General features: G+C 49.0%; 1 protein-coding gene across 11 annotated transcripts in view; it reads right to left on the reverse strand.

Annotated features, from left to right (window-relative positions):
• ZMYND8 (zinc finger MYND-type containing 8) overlaps positions 1 to 13,476 on the reverse strand; it is a 139,127-nt gene extending 125,651 nt beyond the window's left edge. For 5 of the 11 annotated variants that reach the window (XM_027621968.1, XM_027621970.1, XM_027621955.1 and 2 more), the window contains exon 1: positions 13,400 to 13,418. Coding sequence is in view for 1 of the 11 variants with exons in the window: in XM_027621963.1 (XP_027477764.1) it covers positions 13,400 to 13,473 (74 nt within the window). In the remaining 10 variants the exon portion in view is untranslated. Of the gene's footprint in view, positions 1 to 12,618; positions 12,640 to 13,399 lie in introns of those variants that run through there. The other 6 variants (XM_027621963.1, XM_027621964.1, XM_027621954.1 and 3 more) reach the window with 6 other exon arrangements.
• Between the last annotated feature and the right edge of the window lie 5,878 nt (positions 13,477 to 19,354).

Raw genomic sequence — 19,354 nt, forward strand, 5'->3', positions numbered from 1 at the left:
GCAGGAAGCTGCCGGCTTATTCTGGCAGCTCTGCTCTGAGGAATGCTATTGGCATTCTGGTAGGTCTGAGGTTATCAGAAAGACAGCGATTGGGTGGCGGACAGAGACAAAGGTATGGTGGCAGATGGAATCCTGGGAGGGACAGGGATTGAAAAGGAAGCCCGGGGCAGGCCTACTAAGGGCCAGTTCTGGGCTTGATGGAAGGTGGCTGATAAGCGGGAAATAAAGAAACCAAATGTTGCCAGCCTCAATCTAGAGACCATTCGGTGGCCCCTCTCAAAACACCCCTTTGCAGAGTAGCCCCAACAGCTCCGGCATGCTTGCCTGGGGCCTGGTACTGTGCTAAGGTCAGCACTTTGCACTGACTGACTCCATGAGGTAGGGAGCATTGTTACAGATTTGGAATCCAGCCCAGCGAGGTGAAGTGAGCTGTGCAAGGTCACACAGCTGGCCAGTGCCAGAGACCAGACTTCCACCCCAGTTAGGACTCCGCACACCTAAACTCGGTACCTTCCCCTGCCTCTAAAGAAAGGGACAAAAGAGAAGCGGAACCAAGCAGAGCAGAAACAAGGCTAAAATTTACCAAGAGCAACTGCAGGATCTGTGTCTTCTTTTAGGAGATCGACTCCTTTGAGAATAAGTTTTAAGTACTGAATGATGGAGCTGGGAGACCTTCAGCTCGGACTCATTTAAGGCCCAGAGAAAGCTCCTCTCTCCCTACAAGCCTCCAGCAAGATGTTAAGTGGAACACTCTGCCATCCCTAAAATTAGGTTTTTATATTCCTGGAAATCAGTGGTTCTCAACGAGGGGTGGGTTTAGCCCCCCGCCCCGGGGGCGGGGGGGATATGTGGCGATATCCGGAGACTTGGGGGTTTTCACACTTGGGGGGAGAGGTGCTATTGGCATCTAGTGGGTAGAGACCAGGGAACGTTGCTAAACATTCTACAGCAAGGAACAGACACCCCACGACAAGGAATTATGCTGTCCAAAATGTCCACAGTGCCGAGGTAGGGAAATTAATAAGCAGTGAACTAATAAAAATAGATTAAAACATGTCTTTCTTAATATTCCCAGGGGATGGAGAGAATCAGGAGACGGAATCAGGCTTATGGAAGCCAGAGTGTCTCAGTGATAAAGCTGGTCTCAAAGGAGAGGAAGAGCTGACCCGGCTCCCTTCCCCAGGCAACTTACTGCCGAGGCCTCGCTGAAATGGCTCTCCCCTCCTGCGGGCCTGCAGCCAGGCGAGCAGCCGAGCTGCAGCCTCAACAAGCTGCATCCCGAAGATAGCCCGGTCGCGGACTAGGAAAATAAGCACGCTCGGAGTTATCTGCCTCAAGCTAGCAGCAGGCCGCTCGGGCCGTTATGTGAAACGGGCCGTTATGTGAAACGGGCCGTTATGTGAAACGGGCGGGATGGAGGCAGGGAAGTGTTTTAAATATCTTGTTTTGTTTTGTTCCTTTTTGGCCAATTGGAACCGAGGCCAACTTCGGGCATGGTGACAGAAGGGCTCACCTTCAGAGCATGGAGCTGACCGAGTCATGTTTACAGCCACAAAGAGGTAATTAGGACTTGTCCCTACCTTAAGAGAAGAGGTGCCCTCTGAAGTGTCTTTTTTTTTTTTTTTTTTTTCTTTTTAAACTTCTTCCTAGGAGGGACTGGATCAAAAAAACGGAGGCAGGAGGGAAGGGCAGGTGGAAAGGGGGGGTGCGGGGTACATGACCATCAGGCAGATGGCCACAGTGTGGGTGCGGAGAGACTTAAGGGATGCAGGAAGAAAATGAAAATGAGAAGGAAGAAGATTCAGGACCTCCCCTTATCTGCTCTTTTTACTTCCTAGCAATCACCATTATGGGAAGAAGAGCATGTATTTATTTATCTGCTGTTTGTTTCTTTGTCCCACTAGACCAGTGGCAATGTCAGGAGACGTTTTAGGTTGTGCCATCTGGAGGAAGGAGGATGCTATTGGTATCTAGAGGGTACAGACCAGGGATGGTGCTGAACACTCTACCAAACACGGTACAGCACCACCCCCCGAAAACTAGCCAGCCCCAAGTATCACTAGCGCCGAGGCTGAGAAAGCCTGCCCTAAACTGAGAACTTTAACAAGGCAGAGCCTGGTCTGAATTCCTCACCTTTGTGCCCGACAAGTGTCAGAGCTCAGTTAAACACCACCTCCCACCCGGACGGGTGCACTCACCTCCTACCTGAGCCCCCCTATCTGCCCTTGCAAATGCTTTCGGGGACAGGGGAGTTAGACTAGGAAGAAACTGGGGATTTAGACACACACACAGGCTGCAAGCAATCCTTTGAAGCCAGACCTCATCCTTCCTCTGCTCAAAACCCATCAGTAGATTCCCACCTTGTTCAGAGTGAAAAGCCCAAGTGCTAAAAATGGCCCACGGGATCAGTGCCTTGCTCCTGATCCCTGACTCCACTCGTGTCCTTCTCTGCTCCCAGGGTTCACTCTGCTCACTCTGCTCCCGTCACCCTGATCCTCCATCTGTTCTTTCCACTGCCTACCTCCTCCAGCCCTTTCCCCTTGATCTCCTACTTCCCCTCCCCCAGACCATCTCCCCTGCTACCGAAACCACCTCACACAAACCCGGTTCCATCCTGGGCCTCCACATATCTGCCTTCCCGCCTTCTCTTCTGCCATCACCATGCCCCCGCCCCCCTCCCCACTCCCCGCGCCCTCCCGGATGCCTCCCCCTCAGAGCCCTCTTCTTCCAAGTTAACCTTTTCTCTTTCTTTCCACATCAAGAGGCAGAACCGTGCAGTGATTGAGTGCGTGGCTGTTGGCGTCAGATTGTCTGACGTCTGGGTGTGAATCCAGCTGCCCCACTAGCCAGCTGGGCAGCCTTGCTTGAGGTACGAAATTCGCTGTGCCTTGATTTCCTCATTTGTACGATGGGGGCAATAATATACCCACCGGGAAATTCACTGGATCAGGGAAGGGAGGTCAAGCACTAGAGCCCCACAACACACAGTGAGCACTCATGCAGTTGCTGTTCCGTTGTCCCTCTGTTTGCTCTTAGAAAGGAAATCTCTGGATGCTTCCAAGTCATTTTTCATCCTTTTTTCAACATCAAACTTTCCAAAGGAGGATAAGGATAAATCCCGCTAGCTGGCATGCTCCAAGCATTGTGTCAGGGGCTGTTCTGAGCAGTTTACATAAACTAATCAATTACCCTCCCAAACCTGTGAGATGGGTGCCATATAATCATCAACCCATTTCCTAGATGAGGAAGCTGAGGAACTATCAGTAGTCCCCTCCTACTAAGAAAACTTCTCCGGCGCCTGTGTGGATCAGTCAGTTAAGTGTCTACCTTCAGCTCAGGTCATGATCCAGGGGTCCTGGGATCCAGCCCTACATTGGGCTCCCTGCTCCACATGGAGCCTGCTTCACCCTCTGCAGCTCCCCCTGCTTACGCGCGCTCTCTCACTCGCTCTCTGTGTCTCTGTGTCAAATAAATAAATAAAATCTTAAATAAATAAATCTTTTAAAACATCTTAAAAAAAAGGGACGCCCGGGTGGCTCAGTCGGTTTAGCGTCTGCCTTCGGCTCAGGTCATGATCCCGGGGTCCTGAGATCGAGCCCCACATCGGGCTCCCTGCTCAGCGGAAGCCTGCTTCTCCCTCTGCCTGCCGCCCCGCTGCCTGTACTCTCACACTCTCTCTCTCTCTCTCTCTCTCTCTCTCTCTCTTTCTCCATCTTTCATTCTCTCTCTCTGTCAAATACATAAATAAAATCTTAAAAAAAAAGGTTTGCTTATTATGCACTGGATTTCTTGGAAGCGTACTTAAGAAATTGCTAACACTTTGCATCCAAGGAGTACTGGGTGGCCAGAGGTCAGGAATGGGAAGGAGATTTTTTACTTTTATATACCTTTTGTATTTCAACCATATGAATGTATTACTTCTTCCAAGATAAATTAGTAAATGTAGTATTAGGAAAATTCTGGAAGACTGTAAAAAAGGCAAAGAAAGATTAGTGGGTGGCCCATCCAGGCATCCCCACTGGGTCACCTGCACCTTTCATTGTTTCTGAGCTTTTTACAGCTCTGGCACCAGTAGAAGGATAATACTAATGCAGAAGACTTCCGTCCATAGACATGCAAATTTAGCCCCTGGAATGCAATTGATTATTGCCCTGTGGTTATTGGGGAGTTTTGCTAATTTTTGCATCTCTTCATAAATTCATGTCAGCATTTCCAGTATGAGCTCGGCTTTGACTCCATCTTTGAATTAGTTGGACGATCGTACACATGCCCTCAATAATAATGAGGTACGTAAAATACATAAAACATGTTCATTTTATATTTGTATGTTACATAAAATACATAAAACGTGTTCATTTTATATTTGTATGCAACTGGTTAAAATAAATTATTTTGAACAGTAATATCTTTTAAAAGAAAAAGAAGTCCTCATTCACTTCCAAGAAATCAATTTCAACAGGCTGGTTAGTCTTGGGTCCACTGTTTGTTGATCTCATGCTAACATCTGATGCAGGACACCTCAGAGGTTCCAAAACACTGCCCTGCCCAGCAACAGAAGCTCTAACTGCCCGGGCTCCTCTTCCTCCAGACCCTGTTCTCTCTTGGCCATCTGGCTCTTCCTCTGGCCTCTGGAGCCAGCCTGCTGGGGTTGGGGCAGGGAGAGGGGTCCATTCCAAGCTTCCTCCCTAAGGAAGTTGAGCAAGTGATTTCACTTTTTTGTGCCTCAGTTTCCAAGTCTGTGAAGTCCTTACATCAGACAGTATGGGGATTATTTAATAGAGGCACAGAGTACCTGCTCAAGAAATGTCAGATGATTTTGCTTTCCTTGAAACCATTTCCATCCTACTACCACAACAGATTCCAAATCTAAGTATCCAGGTCTTTACCTCTCCCCTGAACCCCAAATCTCCATATCTTAACTCCTGGGCAGGCATTCTCTTGCCACTTATCCGGGCCGTCTACAGAGAGGTATGGAGTGCTTCCTCTACCTCTAAGCACCAGACTTACTGTCTGTTGCTCCTGCTTTCAAGGGCTGCAGGCCGAACAGAGGAAGTCATGAAGAATTAAATGAATACACGAATAAGATAAAATATAGCCGATTGAGACCAATGCTATGAAGAAGAACAAAACAGGGTGAGGGTAGAGAGAAGTGACCAGATTGGGGTGGGGGGGCGTCTGCTTTAGACAGGTAAGAAGGGCTCCAATGAGGCTGTGACATTTGAGCTGAAGGAGATAAGAGCCTTCCTGGTGGAGGGAATGGCAGGTACAAAGGCCCTGAGGCAAGCCTGAGCTTGGTAACTCGGTGTTTCTGAGGCACAAAAAAACGGCCCATGTGTGGCTACAGTGAAATGAGGTGCAGAGGAGCTGAGCGTGGAGGTAAAGTCAGGGACATGGTCACTATTCCATCTGCAATCCTTCCATTACTCAGACTCAAAATATTCCAGAATGTTCTTTACCTTTCCATACCCCCGCCTTTACCTTTCCATGCACCTGCCAAACAAAGCACTTCAAAACATACGTTGGCTGCGATCAGTTTTCCTGATGTTTCCAAAAAACCTTCAGCAATTCTCCACTAATTAATGCAACCCTGACTCCCTTCCATCAGGACCCCTTTATCTGACTCCATACTTGACTCTCCCCCCTCATCTCCCTCTATTTCTCAGTAAAGCTGGAAAGTATGGCCCAAGTAGGACCCACCGTGGCTCCTTCTCCATGTATCCCTTATTGGGATAACAGCCACCCTTCAAATCCAGGTGGCACCTCCTGCCCACAGTGTCTTTCCTGCTTTCTCACCTGGACGCCTTCCGGGCTCCCGATCTCCTACAACCCCAGAGCACATAGCCCTCCCTGCCTCCAGGGCTTCTCAGTGTGTGGGCTGCTGGGACCTCTCACTGAGCAGAGCAAACCCAACTTCTTGACTCCCTCAAACTAGCACCTCCACAGGGCTCCTCAGTTTGGTCCACAGAATCAATCACCCCAAACAGCCCTCTCAGTCCCGACCACGTGGGCCAGCCTGGGTGCTCGGCCCTGAGTGTATTCTGAAGGTGGCTCTTGCGCTTGTCACCTAATCCCTTTGATGGGTGCCACCATCCCGCTCAGAGGACTGCTCCTGCCTGTTCCCAATGGTTCCCAATCCTTCACTGTAGAATTGCCTGGGAATTCTGCCCCAGTTCCCAGGAGCGCATGTTCTACGTCCCTGGGAATCACACTGTGCAGTCAAAGCTTTGAATCCTGCTCTAAACTGGTCTCCTGCCAGAGGGATCCAGGTAACAAGACATCACCTGCCTGTTCAAAGCCTTCCATGGGCAGCACTATTCATGATATAGCCGAAAGGTGAAAACAACCCAATTGTTCATCAATGGATGAATGGATCAACAAATGGATAAATATTCCACACAAGGGAATATTACTATTATTCAGCCATAGAAAAGAATGAAGCGCTGACACATACAACAACATGGATGAGCCTTGAAATCCTGATGCTTTGTCAAGGAAGGCAGACAGCAAAAGCCATATATCGTATGATTCCATTTCTATGAAATGTCCAGAATAGGCAAATCCATAGAGATACAGAGATATAGGTATAGAGAAATAGAGACAGGTAGAAGGTTGCCAGGGGCTGGGGAGATGGGGGATGAGGAATAATTGCTTAATGGATACTGAGATTTTGCGGAGGCTGGATGGCTCAGTTGCTTAAGCATCTGCTTAGGTCATGATCTTGGGGTCCTGGGATCCAGCCCTGTGTTGGTGTGCTGAGCTACATGGGGCGTTGGTTAAGCATCTGCCTTGGGCTCAGGTCATGATCTTGGGGTCCTGGCGTCCTGGGATCCAGCCCTGTGTTGGTGTGCTGAGCTACATGGGGCTCCGCGCTCAGTGGGGTGTCTGCTTGTCCCTCTCCCTCTGCCCTCCCCCTGCTCCTGCACATTCGCACGTGATCGCTCTCTGTCTCAAATAAATAAATAAAATGTTTTTTACAAAAATGGGTAGAGATTTCCCTTCTGGGGTGATGAAAAAGTTCTGGGTCTAGATAGTGGTGGCTTTCACAACATTGTGAAAGCACTTAATGCCACTGGATTGTATAATTTAAAGTGGTTAAAATGGCAAATTTTGGGCGCCTGGGTGGCTCAGTCGTTAAGCGTCTGCCTTCGGCTCAGGTCATGATCCCAGGGTCCTGGGATCGAGTCCCACATCGGGCTCCCTGCTCTGCGGGAAGCCTGCTTCTCCCTCTCCCACTCCCCCTGCTTGTGTTCCTGCTCTCGCTATGTCTCTCTCTGTCAAATAAACAAATAAAATCTTAAAAAAAAAAAGGCAAATTTTACATTATTTCTATTTTATCACAGCTTTAAAAAACCTGCCAGGGTCTTCCTGTCTCACTTAGGATAAAATCCCAAATCCTCCACCTACCCTCCCTCAACTCCCACCCATACCACCCCCCCTCACTCCACTCCAGCCACCTGTCTGCCACCTTGCTGTTTTCCAAAGCAACTATTGCTTTTTTGGGTCTCTCTTTTGACCCTGAAGTTTGTATTTGGATCTCGGTCTTGAGTTTCTCCTGTTACGTTATAAACTCCATGAGTATAGAACTGTGTCTTACAGATCATGGGTCCCCTTCAGCAGCACCATGATTATTTTTTTTTAAATATTTTATTTATTTATTTGAGACAGAGAGAGAGAGAGCACAAGCAGGGGGAGCGGCAGGCAGAAGGAGAGCGAGAAGCAGACTTCCCGCCGAGCAGGGAGCCCGATGCGGGACTCGATCCCAGGACCCTGGGATCATGACCTGAGCCAAAGGCAGACGCTCAACTGACTGAGCCACCCAGGCGCCCCAACATCATGGCTATTAAGGGAACTCAGTGCTTGATGAATGACTAGCAAAACGACTGCTCCATTCTACACGGTTACATCCACTTTCTAGCATCATGCTGAGCCTTCATACCTTCCCATTTTTTTTCTTTTTCTTTTTTTTAAGTAAATTCTACCCCCAATGTGGGGTTCACAACCCCAAGATCAAGAGTGGCATGCTCCATCTACTAGGGCAGCCAGGCGCCCTATACCTTCCCATTTTAAATCACAACCTTTCAATCCCCTGCTCAAAACCCTCTGATGGCTTCTCATGACTTTAGAACAGGAGTCTACCTGTGGGCCAAATCACCTGCCCACCACCTGTTTCCCTCTGACCCTCAAGCTAAAAATGGTTTCTCACATTTAAAAATGGTCAAAAATGGGGAACCTGGGTGGCTCAGTCGTTGAGCGTCTGCCTTCGGCTCAGGTCATGATCCCAGGGTCCTGGGATCGAGCCCTGCATCGGGCTCCCTGCTCCGCGGGAAGCCTGCTTCTCCCTCTCCCTCTCCCCCTTGCTTGTGTTTGTTCCCTCTCTCACTATATCTCTCTCTCTGTCAAATAAATAAATAATCTTTTAAAAAAATAAAATAAAATGGTCAAAAAAAGGGGCGCCTGGCTGGCTCAGTTGGTAGACCATGCAACTCTTGATCTTGGGGGTAGAAAGGGGGGGGAGTTCAAGTCCCATGTTAGATGTAGAGATTACATAAAAATAAAATCTTTAGGGGCGCCTGGGTGGCTCAGTTGGTTAAGCATCTGCCTTCAGTTCCGGTTGTGATCTCTGGGTCCTGGGATCGAGTCCTGCCTCCTGATCCCTCCTCAGTGGGAAGTCTGCTTCTCCCTCTTCCTCTGCCCCTCCCCCCCAGCCACCGCTCATTCTCTCTCTCTCTCTGAAATGAATAAATAAAATCTTAAAAAAATAAAATCTTTTAAAAAATGGTTGAAGAGGGCGCCTGGGTGGCTCAGATGGTTAAGTGTGTGCCTTCGGCTCAGGTTATGATCCCGGGGTCCTGGGATCGAGTCCCGCATCGGGCTCCCTGCTCAGCAGGGAGTCTGCTTCTCCCTCTGACCCTCTTCCCTCTCATGATCTCTCTCATTCTCTCTCTCTCAAATAGATAAATAAAAAAATCTTTAAAAAAAATAAAATAAAATAAAATAAATAAATAATTGAAGAAATCGTAATTTGTAGCATGCATAATTTTTTGTGTGTGTGTGAGAGAGGGAACACAAGCAGGGGGAGTGGGAGAGGGAGAAGCAGGCCTCCCGCGGAGCAGGGAGCCCGATGCGGGGCTCGATCCCAGGACCCTGGGATCATGACCTGAGCCGAAGGCAGACGCTTAACGACTGAGCCACCCAGGTGCCCTGAGTCGCATTTTCTTCTTACACAAAGCAGTTTCCATATGAGATCTCCAATAGACCAGCTATGGCCCTAATTTGGTATTACCCCTTCTTGCTCAATCTATCAAGTAGAATCGTATATAGTCACAATTTGTACATGAATTTTAAAAGGTCGAATACCAGTAATTTCAACTAGGGCAATATGTAGAAATATAAATCAACGAATTCCCCCCTTCAACTGTTTAGCACACTCTGGCCACTTTGACCTACTCTGGGATCCTCAAAATGTGCCAGTTGTCTCCCATTATGGACCTTTTCACATGCTCTTTCTGCTTCAGATCCTGGACCCAATGTCACCTCCTCCAGGAGGCCCCCTGGGGTCACATCCTGTCACAAGAGTGGTTTCATTTTCTTCCCAGCACTTAGCACATTCTCAAACTTGGTGCTGTGTTTGCTTTTCAAGAAAACTTATCGTTTTCATATACACTGGCGTGACCCCGGAGTCTAGAGCAGGCCTGGCACTGGAAAGTCTCTCCAATGTTTGTTCATCGGAGTGAATGCAGTACCTTGGGCTTCTGTACATACTTTTTAAATAGTTTGCTTACAAGTGGGTACAAAAAGGTAACTAACATGTGCTTGCTAAGTAATCGGAGTGACTTCTGTGGGCTTCAACCTCCTCCTACAGCCACCCCTGTCTCCACCGGCCTCCTCATTGTCATGACAACACCATCAGCACCAGCACCGCCATCTCTACCTTAGAAGAGCAGATGGGGCTTGTTGAGCCTTCGCACACCTTCCATGTTAATTAACCGAATCGTCCCAATAACTCCATGAACCAGGTCCTAGTCCCGCCCTCATTTTACAGATGAGGAAACCGAAGCACAGAAAGATTAGGTAATCTGCCCATCTGAAAAAGCAAGACGTTCACGAGAAAAATTAAGTCCAAGCCCTCTCGGGCTGTAACATCCCAAGAAAACTGGTACTATGGACACAGGGGACCGAAACAGGCCGGAAACAACAAGGCGATCAGGAACCGAGTTAGTAGCAACGACAACATCAAAGACACACCAAAGACAAAGAAATCTCAGACACGGGGCAATCTGACCCAAACTCAACTCCCAGGAGCTCTTGGGACACCAAGCTCCCTCCCAGGCATTTCCCATGCAGTTCTGAAGCCCCAAACCTGGGTGTCACCCTTGACCTCTTCTTCTCCCACCTCCCAGCCCAGAGCCCAGTGGGATCTACCTTCGGAGCCGCTTCCAACGCCTACTCCGGCCGCGAAGCTCCATCCTGCAGAGCTGGCGGCCAGCTCCAGAGCCACCATTATCTGTTATCTGGGCAGGAAGGGAAAAGCCTCCCACCAGCCCCCAGGCTCCACGCTGGTCCCATCCCCCACCCCGAGCAGCCAAAGGGATCTTTTGAAATTTCAATTTGGGCCAGGACACACCCCCCTCCCCACCCCCACCTCTAAACCCCTTCAAAGGTTTCCCATTGTTCTCAGGCCAAAGTCTCAAATTCTTTAACTGAGCTTTCGCAGGCCAGCAGGATTCCCTTCTGCAGCTTCCTCTTCGGTCTCTGAGCTCCACCCGGATCCCAGCGTGCTTGGAAGGCTCTGAAGCCAGGCTGGCTCAGTTCAAATCCTGACAACTGCCATCCACTCACTGTGTGACCTTGTGCAAGTAACTTAACCTCTCTGGGCCTAGAAAATGTGGGTAACGCCTCCCAGAGTGTCATCAGAACTAAATTAGTTCCTGTGGTAAAAGGTTAATATTTAGCAGTGTTTGGCACAACTTGGGTATCACTGCTGTTATCAGGTAACTCCTACTTATCCTTCAAAACCCAATACAAAATTAATGTCTTCAGGGGCGCCTGGGTGGCTCAGTTGGTTAAGCGACTGCCTTCGGCTCAGGTCATGATCCTGGAGTCCCAGGATCGAGTCCCACATCGGGCTTCCTGCTCAGCAGGGAGTCTGCTTCTCCCTCTGACCCTCTTCCCTCTCGTGCTCTCTGTCTCTCATTCTCTCTCTCTCAAATAAATAAATAAAATCTTAAAAAAAAAAAATCAATGTCTTCAGGGTAGGCTTTGTGGACCCACTTCCCAATAAATCAGACACAGCCACCCTACTATATGTTGCCCTCATGGTGCTTATGGGCAATCATAATTTAATACCTACTACATGTTTAATAACTGGGTATAAATTCCCTGATGAATTTCTTATTTAGTGCCTTTTTTGTCCAAGTCTGTATCTCCGGCACATAGCAGGTACTCAAAAGTAATCTGGTGAATGTTGAGCAGGAAATGGCCACATGAGTCAATTGCAAGAATGCCCAGATCTCTAATTTTCAAGTCAAAGCATTAGGAAAGTCGAGTTTTAATGAGGACGCAGAACACTGAAGCTCGGTGGGGGGACCCGGGTTACAAAAGGAAGCTGCAGTGATTGGCAAGGCAAGTGAAACTGGGCGTGGCCCAGAGGGGCTGCCCTCCAGGCCCAGGTCAGCCTAAACTACGAGGCCTACACGGGAGCAGCTCAAACATGGGAGCTCCTGAGGAGCTAATCCCGAAACGCTGAAGCCGAAGTCTCCAGGCCCATGTGGTGGGCTACCCTGGGACAGGTAGCTGCAGAAACCCCCTGGCTTCTGGGCCTTCCCTGCCTTGCTCTTTCTTGCTGATCTTACCCACCCCTTTGGTGCCCCAGCCCCAGGAACAGGCTCGCCCTAATGTCTGTAGTCCCAGGGTGACCCCAGGCCTTCCCCAGCCCAGCCTGACATCAGAACCTCTGTAGGGTGGCCAAGCTTAGCAAATAAAAATACAGGATGCTCATATTTAAATTTGAATTCCAAATAAATGGACAATTTTCTAGTCTTAAGTATATCCTGTGTTTAATCTGGCACCCCTAACTCTCTGGTCCCATCAGACTCTCCCCTGCAGTGTGTGCTCTCAGTGAATTTTCTGTTTTGGAGTCCTGAGCTACTTGGAAGGGTGACCCAACCCCTCCAATCTGTTTCTGCCTCTGGGTAAGGGAATGAACAGCACTAGCAGCTTAGGGTTAGTTAAAGACTGTAGCTCTTACCACCCAGTATAGATGCCATGAAGAGCAACTGGAAAGGCCATTCTCCCACTCCATTTTTCTGGACACCATCTCCTAAGGCCTTCACCACAAACCCTTGTGAGTTATGCAGCAAGGAGTGCATTTTATAGAGGAGGAAAACTGAGAACCATTAATTCAAAGGGAGGGCCAATAAGCCAAGTCCCCAGTCTTTAGGATTCTCATACTAAAAACCCTTCTTGACTATCAGATGTGAATATGCAGTAAACCGTAAGCTACAGAAGGTCAGGGACTTGTCTTTGGGTTTGGGGGTGGACCCCCCAATGTCCAGCACCGTGCCTGGCCCTTAGTAGGCGTTGCGTAAATGTTTATGGAATCAGTGAGTACAAACCCACCAGAGTCTCCATGACACTGCAAGCGGGTGAAGAAGGCTCTTGTGTGCTCTCCCCAACTCCCTTTCTCTCTGTCTCTCTCCGTGTTCTGGGTCTTGAACCCTGATCTGCCTTCTTGTGCTCTCTCCATAGCACCAACTACATAGGAGATGGGGGAGGGGATGGTTAAGCTTCAGCGGGTCGGAAATGAAGCAAAACAACAAAATGTAGTTTCAAAAGGCAAGAAACATGACTGTGGAATGTCAAAACAGCCATGCTGGTTGTTTTCTCGCTGGGAAGAAGGGACTTTGAGAACTTAATTCCCAACAGTTGCTTTCGGTAGTCATTAAACCCCTGCCATACCTTACCATTTGCTGGCAAATTGCCCTGAAACAGTAAGGGAATAAATAAATTCCCAGGAGAAAAGGATTTTCTAGGGTATCTAAGGAGATGTGTTGAATCCAACCCAGAGAACCCTTTGAGAATACAGAGCCACAGAATGGACATGCTGATTAACTCTCCTGGAGAATCAGCCACCAGGTAAACAAGGGCATCCACTACGCCTGTTGTTAATGGTCCCCACCTGGACTTGAAGTCGGACATGAACACTGGGGTCATGAACATTGGAGTCTGGCTCAGGGAATTATTTTCTATTTCCCACTGATGTTTTCTTTTGTCGGCGATAGGGATGAGATGGCCATGAGGGGTGGTCTAAACATTTGGGGTTTGAGACCCATTTCATCAGGACTTGTGCTCTTTGTAATTAAACAGAAGTGACTCGGAGGCATTTTCATTAGGTTTTTACCTTTGGGATGCTTCCCCCGTGACCAATGCTGGCCTGGTCATGGATCTCAATCTGACCAGGGGGCGTTTCTCCATGGACTTCCCCTAATGACGCGCTCATCTGGAGAGATCCTTCAGCTTCTCAGAGAGGCCTTATCCGGAGATGCCCAGCCCCACCCGGCAGTCACCCTCTATGACATCATGCTGCTGTACTGAGCACGGAGGTTATCAGCAATCATACCACGTGCGCCTCTTGTTTACTGACGTGTTGGCTCTTGGTCTCTCCAGCTGCACTACTGAGACCAGATGCTGGCTGACTGGTTCATTCTGGATCCCCAGCCCCACAGCAGGCACTGAGGCAAAGCCAGGGGAAAGGATGGGTAATAGTAATAATCCTGTGTGCCAGCTTTTAGATTTTTTCACCTATTAAAGCCACTGAATCCTCACGGCATTGTGGGGCAGGTATCTTGATAACAATGCTTTGCACTGACCCTTCCCTCTCCTTGAAATGCCCTTCCCCCAGATGTCCACAGGACTCACCCCGTCTCTTCATTCAGGACTCTGCTCAAATGTCACCGACTCAGAGACCTTCCCTTACCCCCTCCCTAAGGCAGCACCCTTCACACCCAATCCCTGCGGGTTGGGGGTTGAACTGTGCCCCCCCCCAAAAAAGATATGTTCAACCCCCACCCCAATAGCTCAGATTGGGGCCTTTTTGGAAATGGATCTTTACAGAGGTAATCAAGTTAAAATGGGGTCAGGAGGGTGACCCTAATTCAATATGACTGGTGTCTTTATATAACAGGTAAATTTGGACCTGGAGACAGGCACAGAGGAAAGTCAATGTCAAGAAAAGCACAGGAAGAAGATCTTATGAAGACACAGCCTTGGAGTGAGGTATCTACAAGCCAAGGGGAGCCAAAGTTGCCTATAACCCAGTAGAAGCAAGAAAGGGGCTAGAAGTATTCTCCTGCAGGTTTCAGCCTCACAGGGCCCAGCCCACAGTTGGGTTTCAGACTTCTGGTCTTCAGAACGGTGACACAATAAATATGTTGTTTCCGGCTGCCCAGGTTGTGGTGCTTTGTTAGGGCAGTCCTAGGAAACCAACACACCTGCTTTATTTCTCTTCCTTGCTCTGATCACCACCTGCTCACTGCATGTACTTCGTTCCTCTGTTGGCTCCCAGCACCCACACGGGAACGCGTGCAAGTCTCTCAAGGCTGAGGTCTCATGGTCACGCAGCTGTTACAAGGTCTGGCGTTTATTGGTTCCTTCCAGAAGTGTTTATTGAGTGTCTACTATGTGCCAGGTCCTGCTGTAACTGCTGGGGACACAGCGTGAATGCAATAGACAAAGACAAAGATCCTTGGCCTTTTAAAGCTTATGGTCTATTAAGAAGAGACAGATAGGGTGCCTGGGTGGCTCAGTCGTTAAGCGTCTGCCTTCGGCTCAGGTCATGATCCCAGGGTCCTGGGATCGAGTCCCACATCGGGCTCCCTGCTCAGCGGGAAGCCTGCTTCTCCCTCTCCTACTCCCCCTGCTTGTGTTCCTGTTCTCGCTGTGTCTCTCTGTCAAATAAATAAATAAAATCTTTAAAAAAAAAAAAAAGAGAGACAGATAATAAACAAAAAATGGTGATGAAGTTTACGGAGAAAAAGAGCAGGAAGGGAGGTGGGGAGTTGGGGTGGGCAGCAGTGATAATCAGGGTGGACAGAGGCCACAGGAGGGAGGGGACCGCTGAGTCAAGGCCTGAATGAAGTGAGGGAAGAGGCATGGGAGTGTCTGGGGAGGGCATTGCAGGTAGACCAGTGGTTCCCAGCTGGGGCGATTCTGCCTCCCAGAGGATGTTTGGCAGTTTCTGGAGACAGGGAGGTGCTACAGCCGCTCACGGGGAATGGCCAGGAATGCTCATGCTGACCATCACAGAGTGCACAGGACCGCCCCAAACGTCCACAGCACGAGGCCAAGAGGCGCGTCCTGAGAGTCTCTGTGTGCACGTGTATGGTGCTGGTGCTGCGGGAATAGCAGGGAGCTCGCTGGGCTGGAAGGTTCTGTTCCCTGGGAAGACATAGCACTGGATGAGGTCAGAGGCTACCCAGGAAGGGAGGGACAGGTGGGTCTTTTTTAAACAGGATTGCTGTTTGAAGGAGCTCAGTTTTCATTCCAAATAAGACGGGAAATCACTGGCACCTTTTCAGCAGAGAAGGGAGACAGACTGACATGTTCTAAGTGGTTAACTTGGCAGTGGGGGCTGGGGCAGAGGAGGGAGACCGGTGAGGAGGCTGTTGGAATATTCCAGGCCTGAGGTGAAGGTGGCTCGGAGGGGGTAGAGACTGTGAGGTGGGGGAGAAGGGGGCAGGTTCCGGCTCTACTTGCAAAGTTCAGCTGACAGGGTGGGAGAGGCTTCCAGGGTTTTTGGCCGGAGCAGCCGGGAGGACAGGGGTGTAGTGGCCTGGATGGAACAGCAGCAGGAGGACAGGTTGGGGGAGAACATGGGAGGGGAAGAGAAACCAATAATCCTCCAGGTGGATAATGGGGTGCAGGGGGAGTTTGCGCTGGGAGCATAAATGTGGGCCACATCAGCGTATAGACAGTATCAGAAGCCACAATACAGGGGCACCTGGCTGGCTCAGTCAGTACAGCATGTGACTCTCGATCTCGGGGTTGTGAGTTCAAGCCTCACCTCGGGTGTAGAGATTACTTAGAAATAAAATCTTAAAAAAAATATCAGCAGGCCACAATACCAATATATCACCTAGAACAGGGGGTGCTAGGGACAAGAAGAAGGTCCAAGGGCCAATCCCTGGGGCTCTCCACAGCTAGAAGTTTTGGCTACAGTGAGTCAACAAAGATGACAAGAAGTTTCTAGTGACAGAGGATGAGAATCAGGACAGGGGTGTCCTGGGACCCCAGGAAGAAAGTGTTTGAAGGAGGAAGCAGTGACCACCTTGTCAGATGCTCCTGACTGGTCAGGTTGGGCGAGGCCTGAGCACTGACCACTGGTCCTAGGAATATGGCGGCCACTGGCAAGCAGGTTGCTGACACGCAGAAGCACTCGATCAACCTTCATTGATGCGATGTCTCAGAAGACCTCAAAAGCTTGCCACTCCCAGCCATGTGAAAGGTGTGTGTTCACGTCTGGCTCAGGCATTTTCCAATTGTGTGACCTTGGCCAAGTTCCCTGCCGGCCCCAGTAACCCCCAACATTGTCAGGGTAAATGAGATGATGACAAATAAAAAGGCTCTCAGCCTTGAACACGGTGAAGTACCTTATAAGGGCCAGGGGTGATTGTTGCCAATGGAGCATTTATGTAAAGACATCATCCCTGAATTCAGCTCTCAAGGTCCCTCAGCTTCTGCTGACATCATTCAGCAGAGAACAGATTGAGAATTCTCAACCTTTCAAGAATGGTGCATCCTGTTAGTATGAGGTCCAAACCTTACTGCTTCTTGACAAAGACATGATACATAGATTATTAATTTAACATTTATTTTGAATAGGAAATGCATGTATGTTGTAAAGAATTAAAATACAGAAAATTTTTTAACTTTTTTAAGATTTTATTTATTTATTTGACAGACAGAGACACAGCGAGTGAGGGAACACAAGCAGGCGGAGTGGGAGAGGGAGAAGCAGGCTTCCCGCCGAGCAGGGAGCCCGATGCGGGGCTCGATCTCAGGACTCTGGGATCACGACCCGAGCCGAAGGCAGACGCTTAACGACTGAGCCACCCAGGCGCCCAGATTTTTTTTTTTTTTTTAATACAGAAATTTATCCAGGGAAAACCAGGTCTCCCTCCATCCCTGACTTCTGAGGCCCTCCCCAGAGGCACTGACTGTTAGCAGTTAGCAGAAAGATTCTGCGCAGGTCCAGCACAGGATCTGATCTCCCCTCCCCCTCCTATTGGCACAAACAGCCACAAGTTACCCACACTGCTCTGCTCCCGGCTTTCGGTACTCCTCAGTCAATCGTGGAGAATTGTTCCCCACCCAAACACATAGGCCTGTTTTATTCTTTTTATTTTTTTATTTTATTTTATTTATTGCTGTGTAATTAAAGATTTATTTATTTGAGAGAGAGAGCATGAGCAGGAGGGGCAGAGGGAGGAGAAGATAGACTCTCAAGCTGACTCCTCGCTGGGAGCCCCCTTGGGGCTTGAACTCACGACCCCGAGATCATGACTAGAGCTGAAATCAAGAGCTGGACGCTTCACCGACTGAGCCTCCCGGGCGCCCCTGTTTTATTCTTTTTAAATGGTTGTGGAGCAGTATCCATTGTGCTGTTGTTATCATTATTTATTTAACCATCTCCTACTGAGGGACGTTCGGATTGTTTGCAGTCTTTGGCTATTTTCGGATTGTTTGCAGTTTTTGGCTATTATGAACAACACAACAATAAATACATTTATTTCTCTGTCTTGGGCAAGGGTTATCTATAGGAAAAATCCCTAGAAGTGGAATTGCTGGGTCAGTGGGTCTCTGTATATTTAAGCTTTGCTGAAAATACCTGCAAAGGTGTGTGTCTGTTTGAAATTTGGTATTATTGATTGTCACATTACCGATGTGCATGCTTCTCGACTGTGTATGGGAGAAGGTATACAAAGGCGATTTTTTAGGAGCTCTATTTTGTGTGTTGGGATGGGGGCAGATTTGGGGAGACAGTGCCTGAGACCTGAGGTAGCTGGGTCCTTACGGAGGAAGTCTCCAGCCTGAGGCTGGGCATTCTAAGGATCAGATGAGTCTCCTTCTGATAGAGATGGGGCCATCCTGCCAGGAAGACAGCAGGAGGGACAGGATTTAACCATTAATTAGCAGAGTAGGTATTTGTCACATCCACACTGTATTAGTTCAGCGTTCAGCCCTCAGGGCACTCAGAGAGATATTCCTCAAAAAACCTAGAGTCTGGGTGCCTGGGTGGCTCAGTTGGTTGGGCGACTGCCTTCGGCTCAGGTCATGATCCTGGAGTCCCGGGATCGAGTCCCACATCGGGCTTCCTGCTCAGCGGGGAGTCCGCTTCTCCCTCTGACCCTCTTCCCTCTCATGCTTTCTCTCATTCTCTCTCTTTCTCAAATAAATAAATAAAATCTTAAAAAAAAAAAAAACCTAGAGTCTAATGGAAGAGGTGAAGTCAAATGTTAATACGAGAATTGACTTGCAAAACTAGAGAATAAAAAGAGTGACAGTATATGTGGGTGCTGCCTAGGGGGCAGCAGATACAGAATGCTCCTTTTTTATTTTTATTTATTCATTTGAGAGACTGAGAGAGCACAAGCCGGGGAGAGGAAGAGAGGGAAGCAGACTTCCTGCTGAGCTGGGAGCCCGATGACTTGGGGCTCGATCCCAGGAACTGGAGATCATGACCTGAGCTGAAGGCAGATGCTTAACCATCTGAGCCACCCAGGTGCCCCAGAATGCTCTTTTTAACAAAATATTGGGTGAGCTTGGATGTCCAGGCTTATGGCGATGGTAACATTTAGTTTACTCTCCAGGGGCGCCAGGCACTGGGCAAAGCCATGTCGGCTCATGTAAATATCAGAATGATTCCCTAAGATTGGAGCCATTGTTGTCTCTACTTAGAGATGGGGAAACTGAGGCTCAGAGAGGTTCATCCAGTGTCACCCAGCAAGTAAACGGCAGAATCAGGATGTGAACATGGTTCTTGTGGATACCAAGGGGGAGAGGGGGTGGGCACGCAAGTGGTCAGACGGCAGGAGATGGAAACACTGCCTGCCCAGTGCCTGAGAGTCTGAGCGCTCCGGCTCCTACACAGATGAAGCTTGGTGATGTTACTCTAGGAGAAATAAGCCAGACACAGGAGGACAGATGCTGTATGCTCCCACTTACAGGAGGTACTGAGATAGGCAAGTTCACAGAAACAGCAAGTAGAAGGGTGGTGGCCCAGCCTGGAGGAAGGGGGATGGAGGGTTAACGTCCAATCCCTGTGGAGTTTCCCTTTGGGAAGGTGAACAGGCTCTGG

The sequence above is a fragment of the Zalophus californianus genome, chromosome 8 (assembly GCF_009762305.2).
Source record: "Zalophus californianus isolate mZalCal1 chromosome 8, mZalCal1.pri.v2, whole genome shotgun sequence".
Lineage (NCBI taxonomy): Eukaryota > Metazoa > Chordata > Mammalia > Carnivora > Otariidae > Zalophus > Zalophus californianus.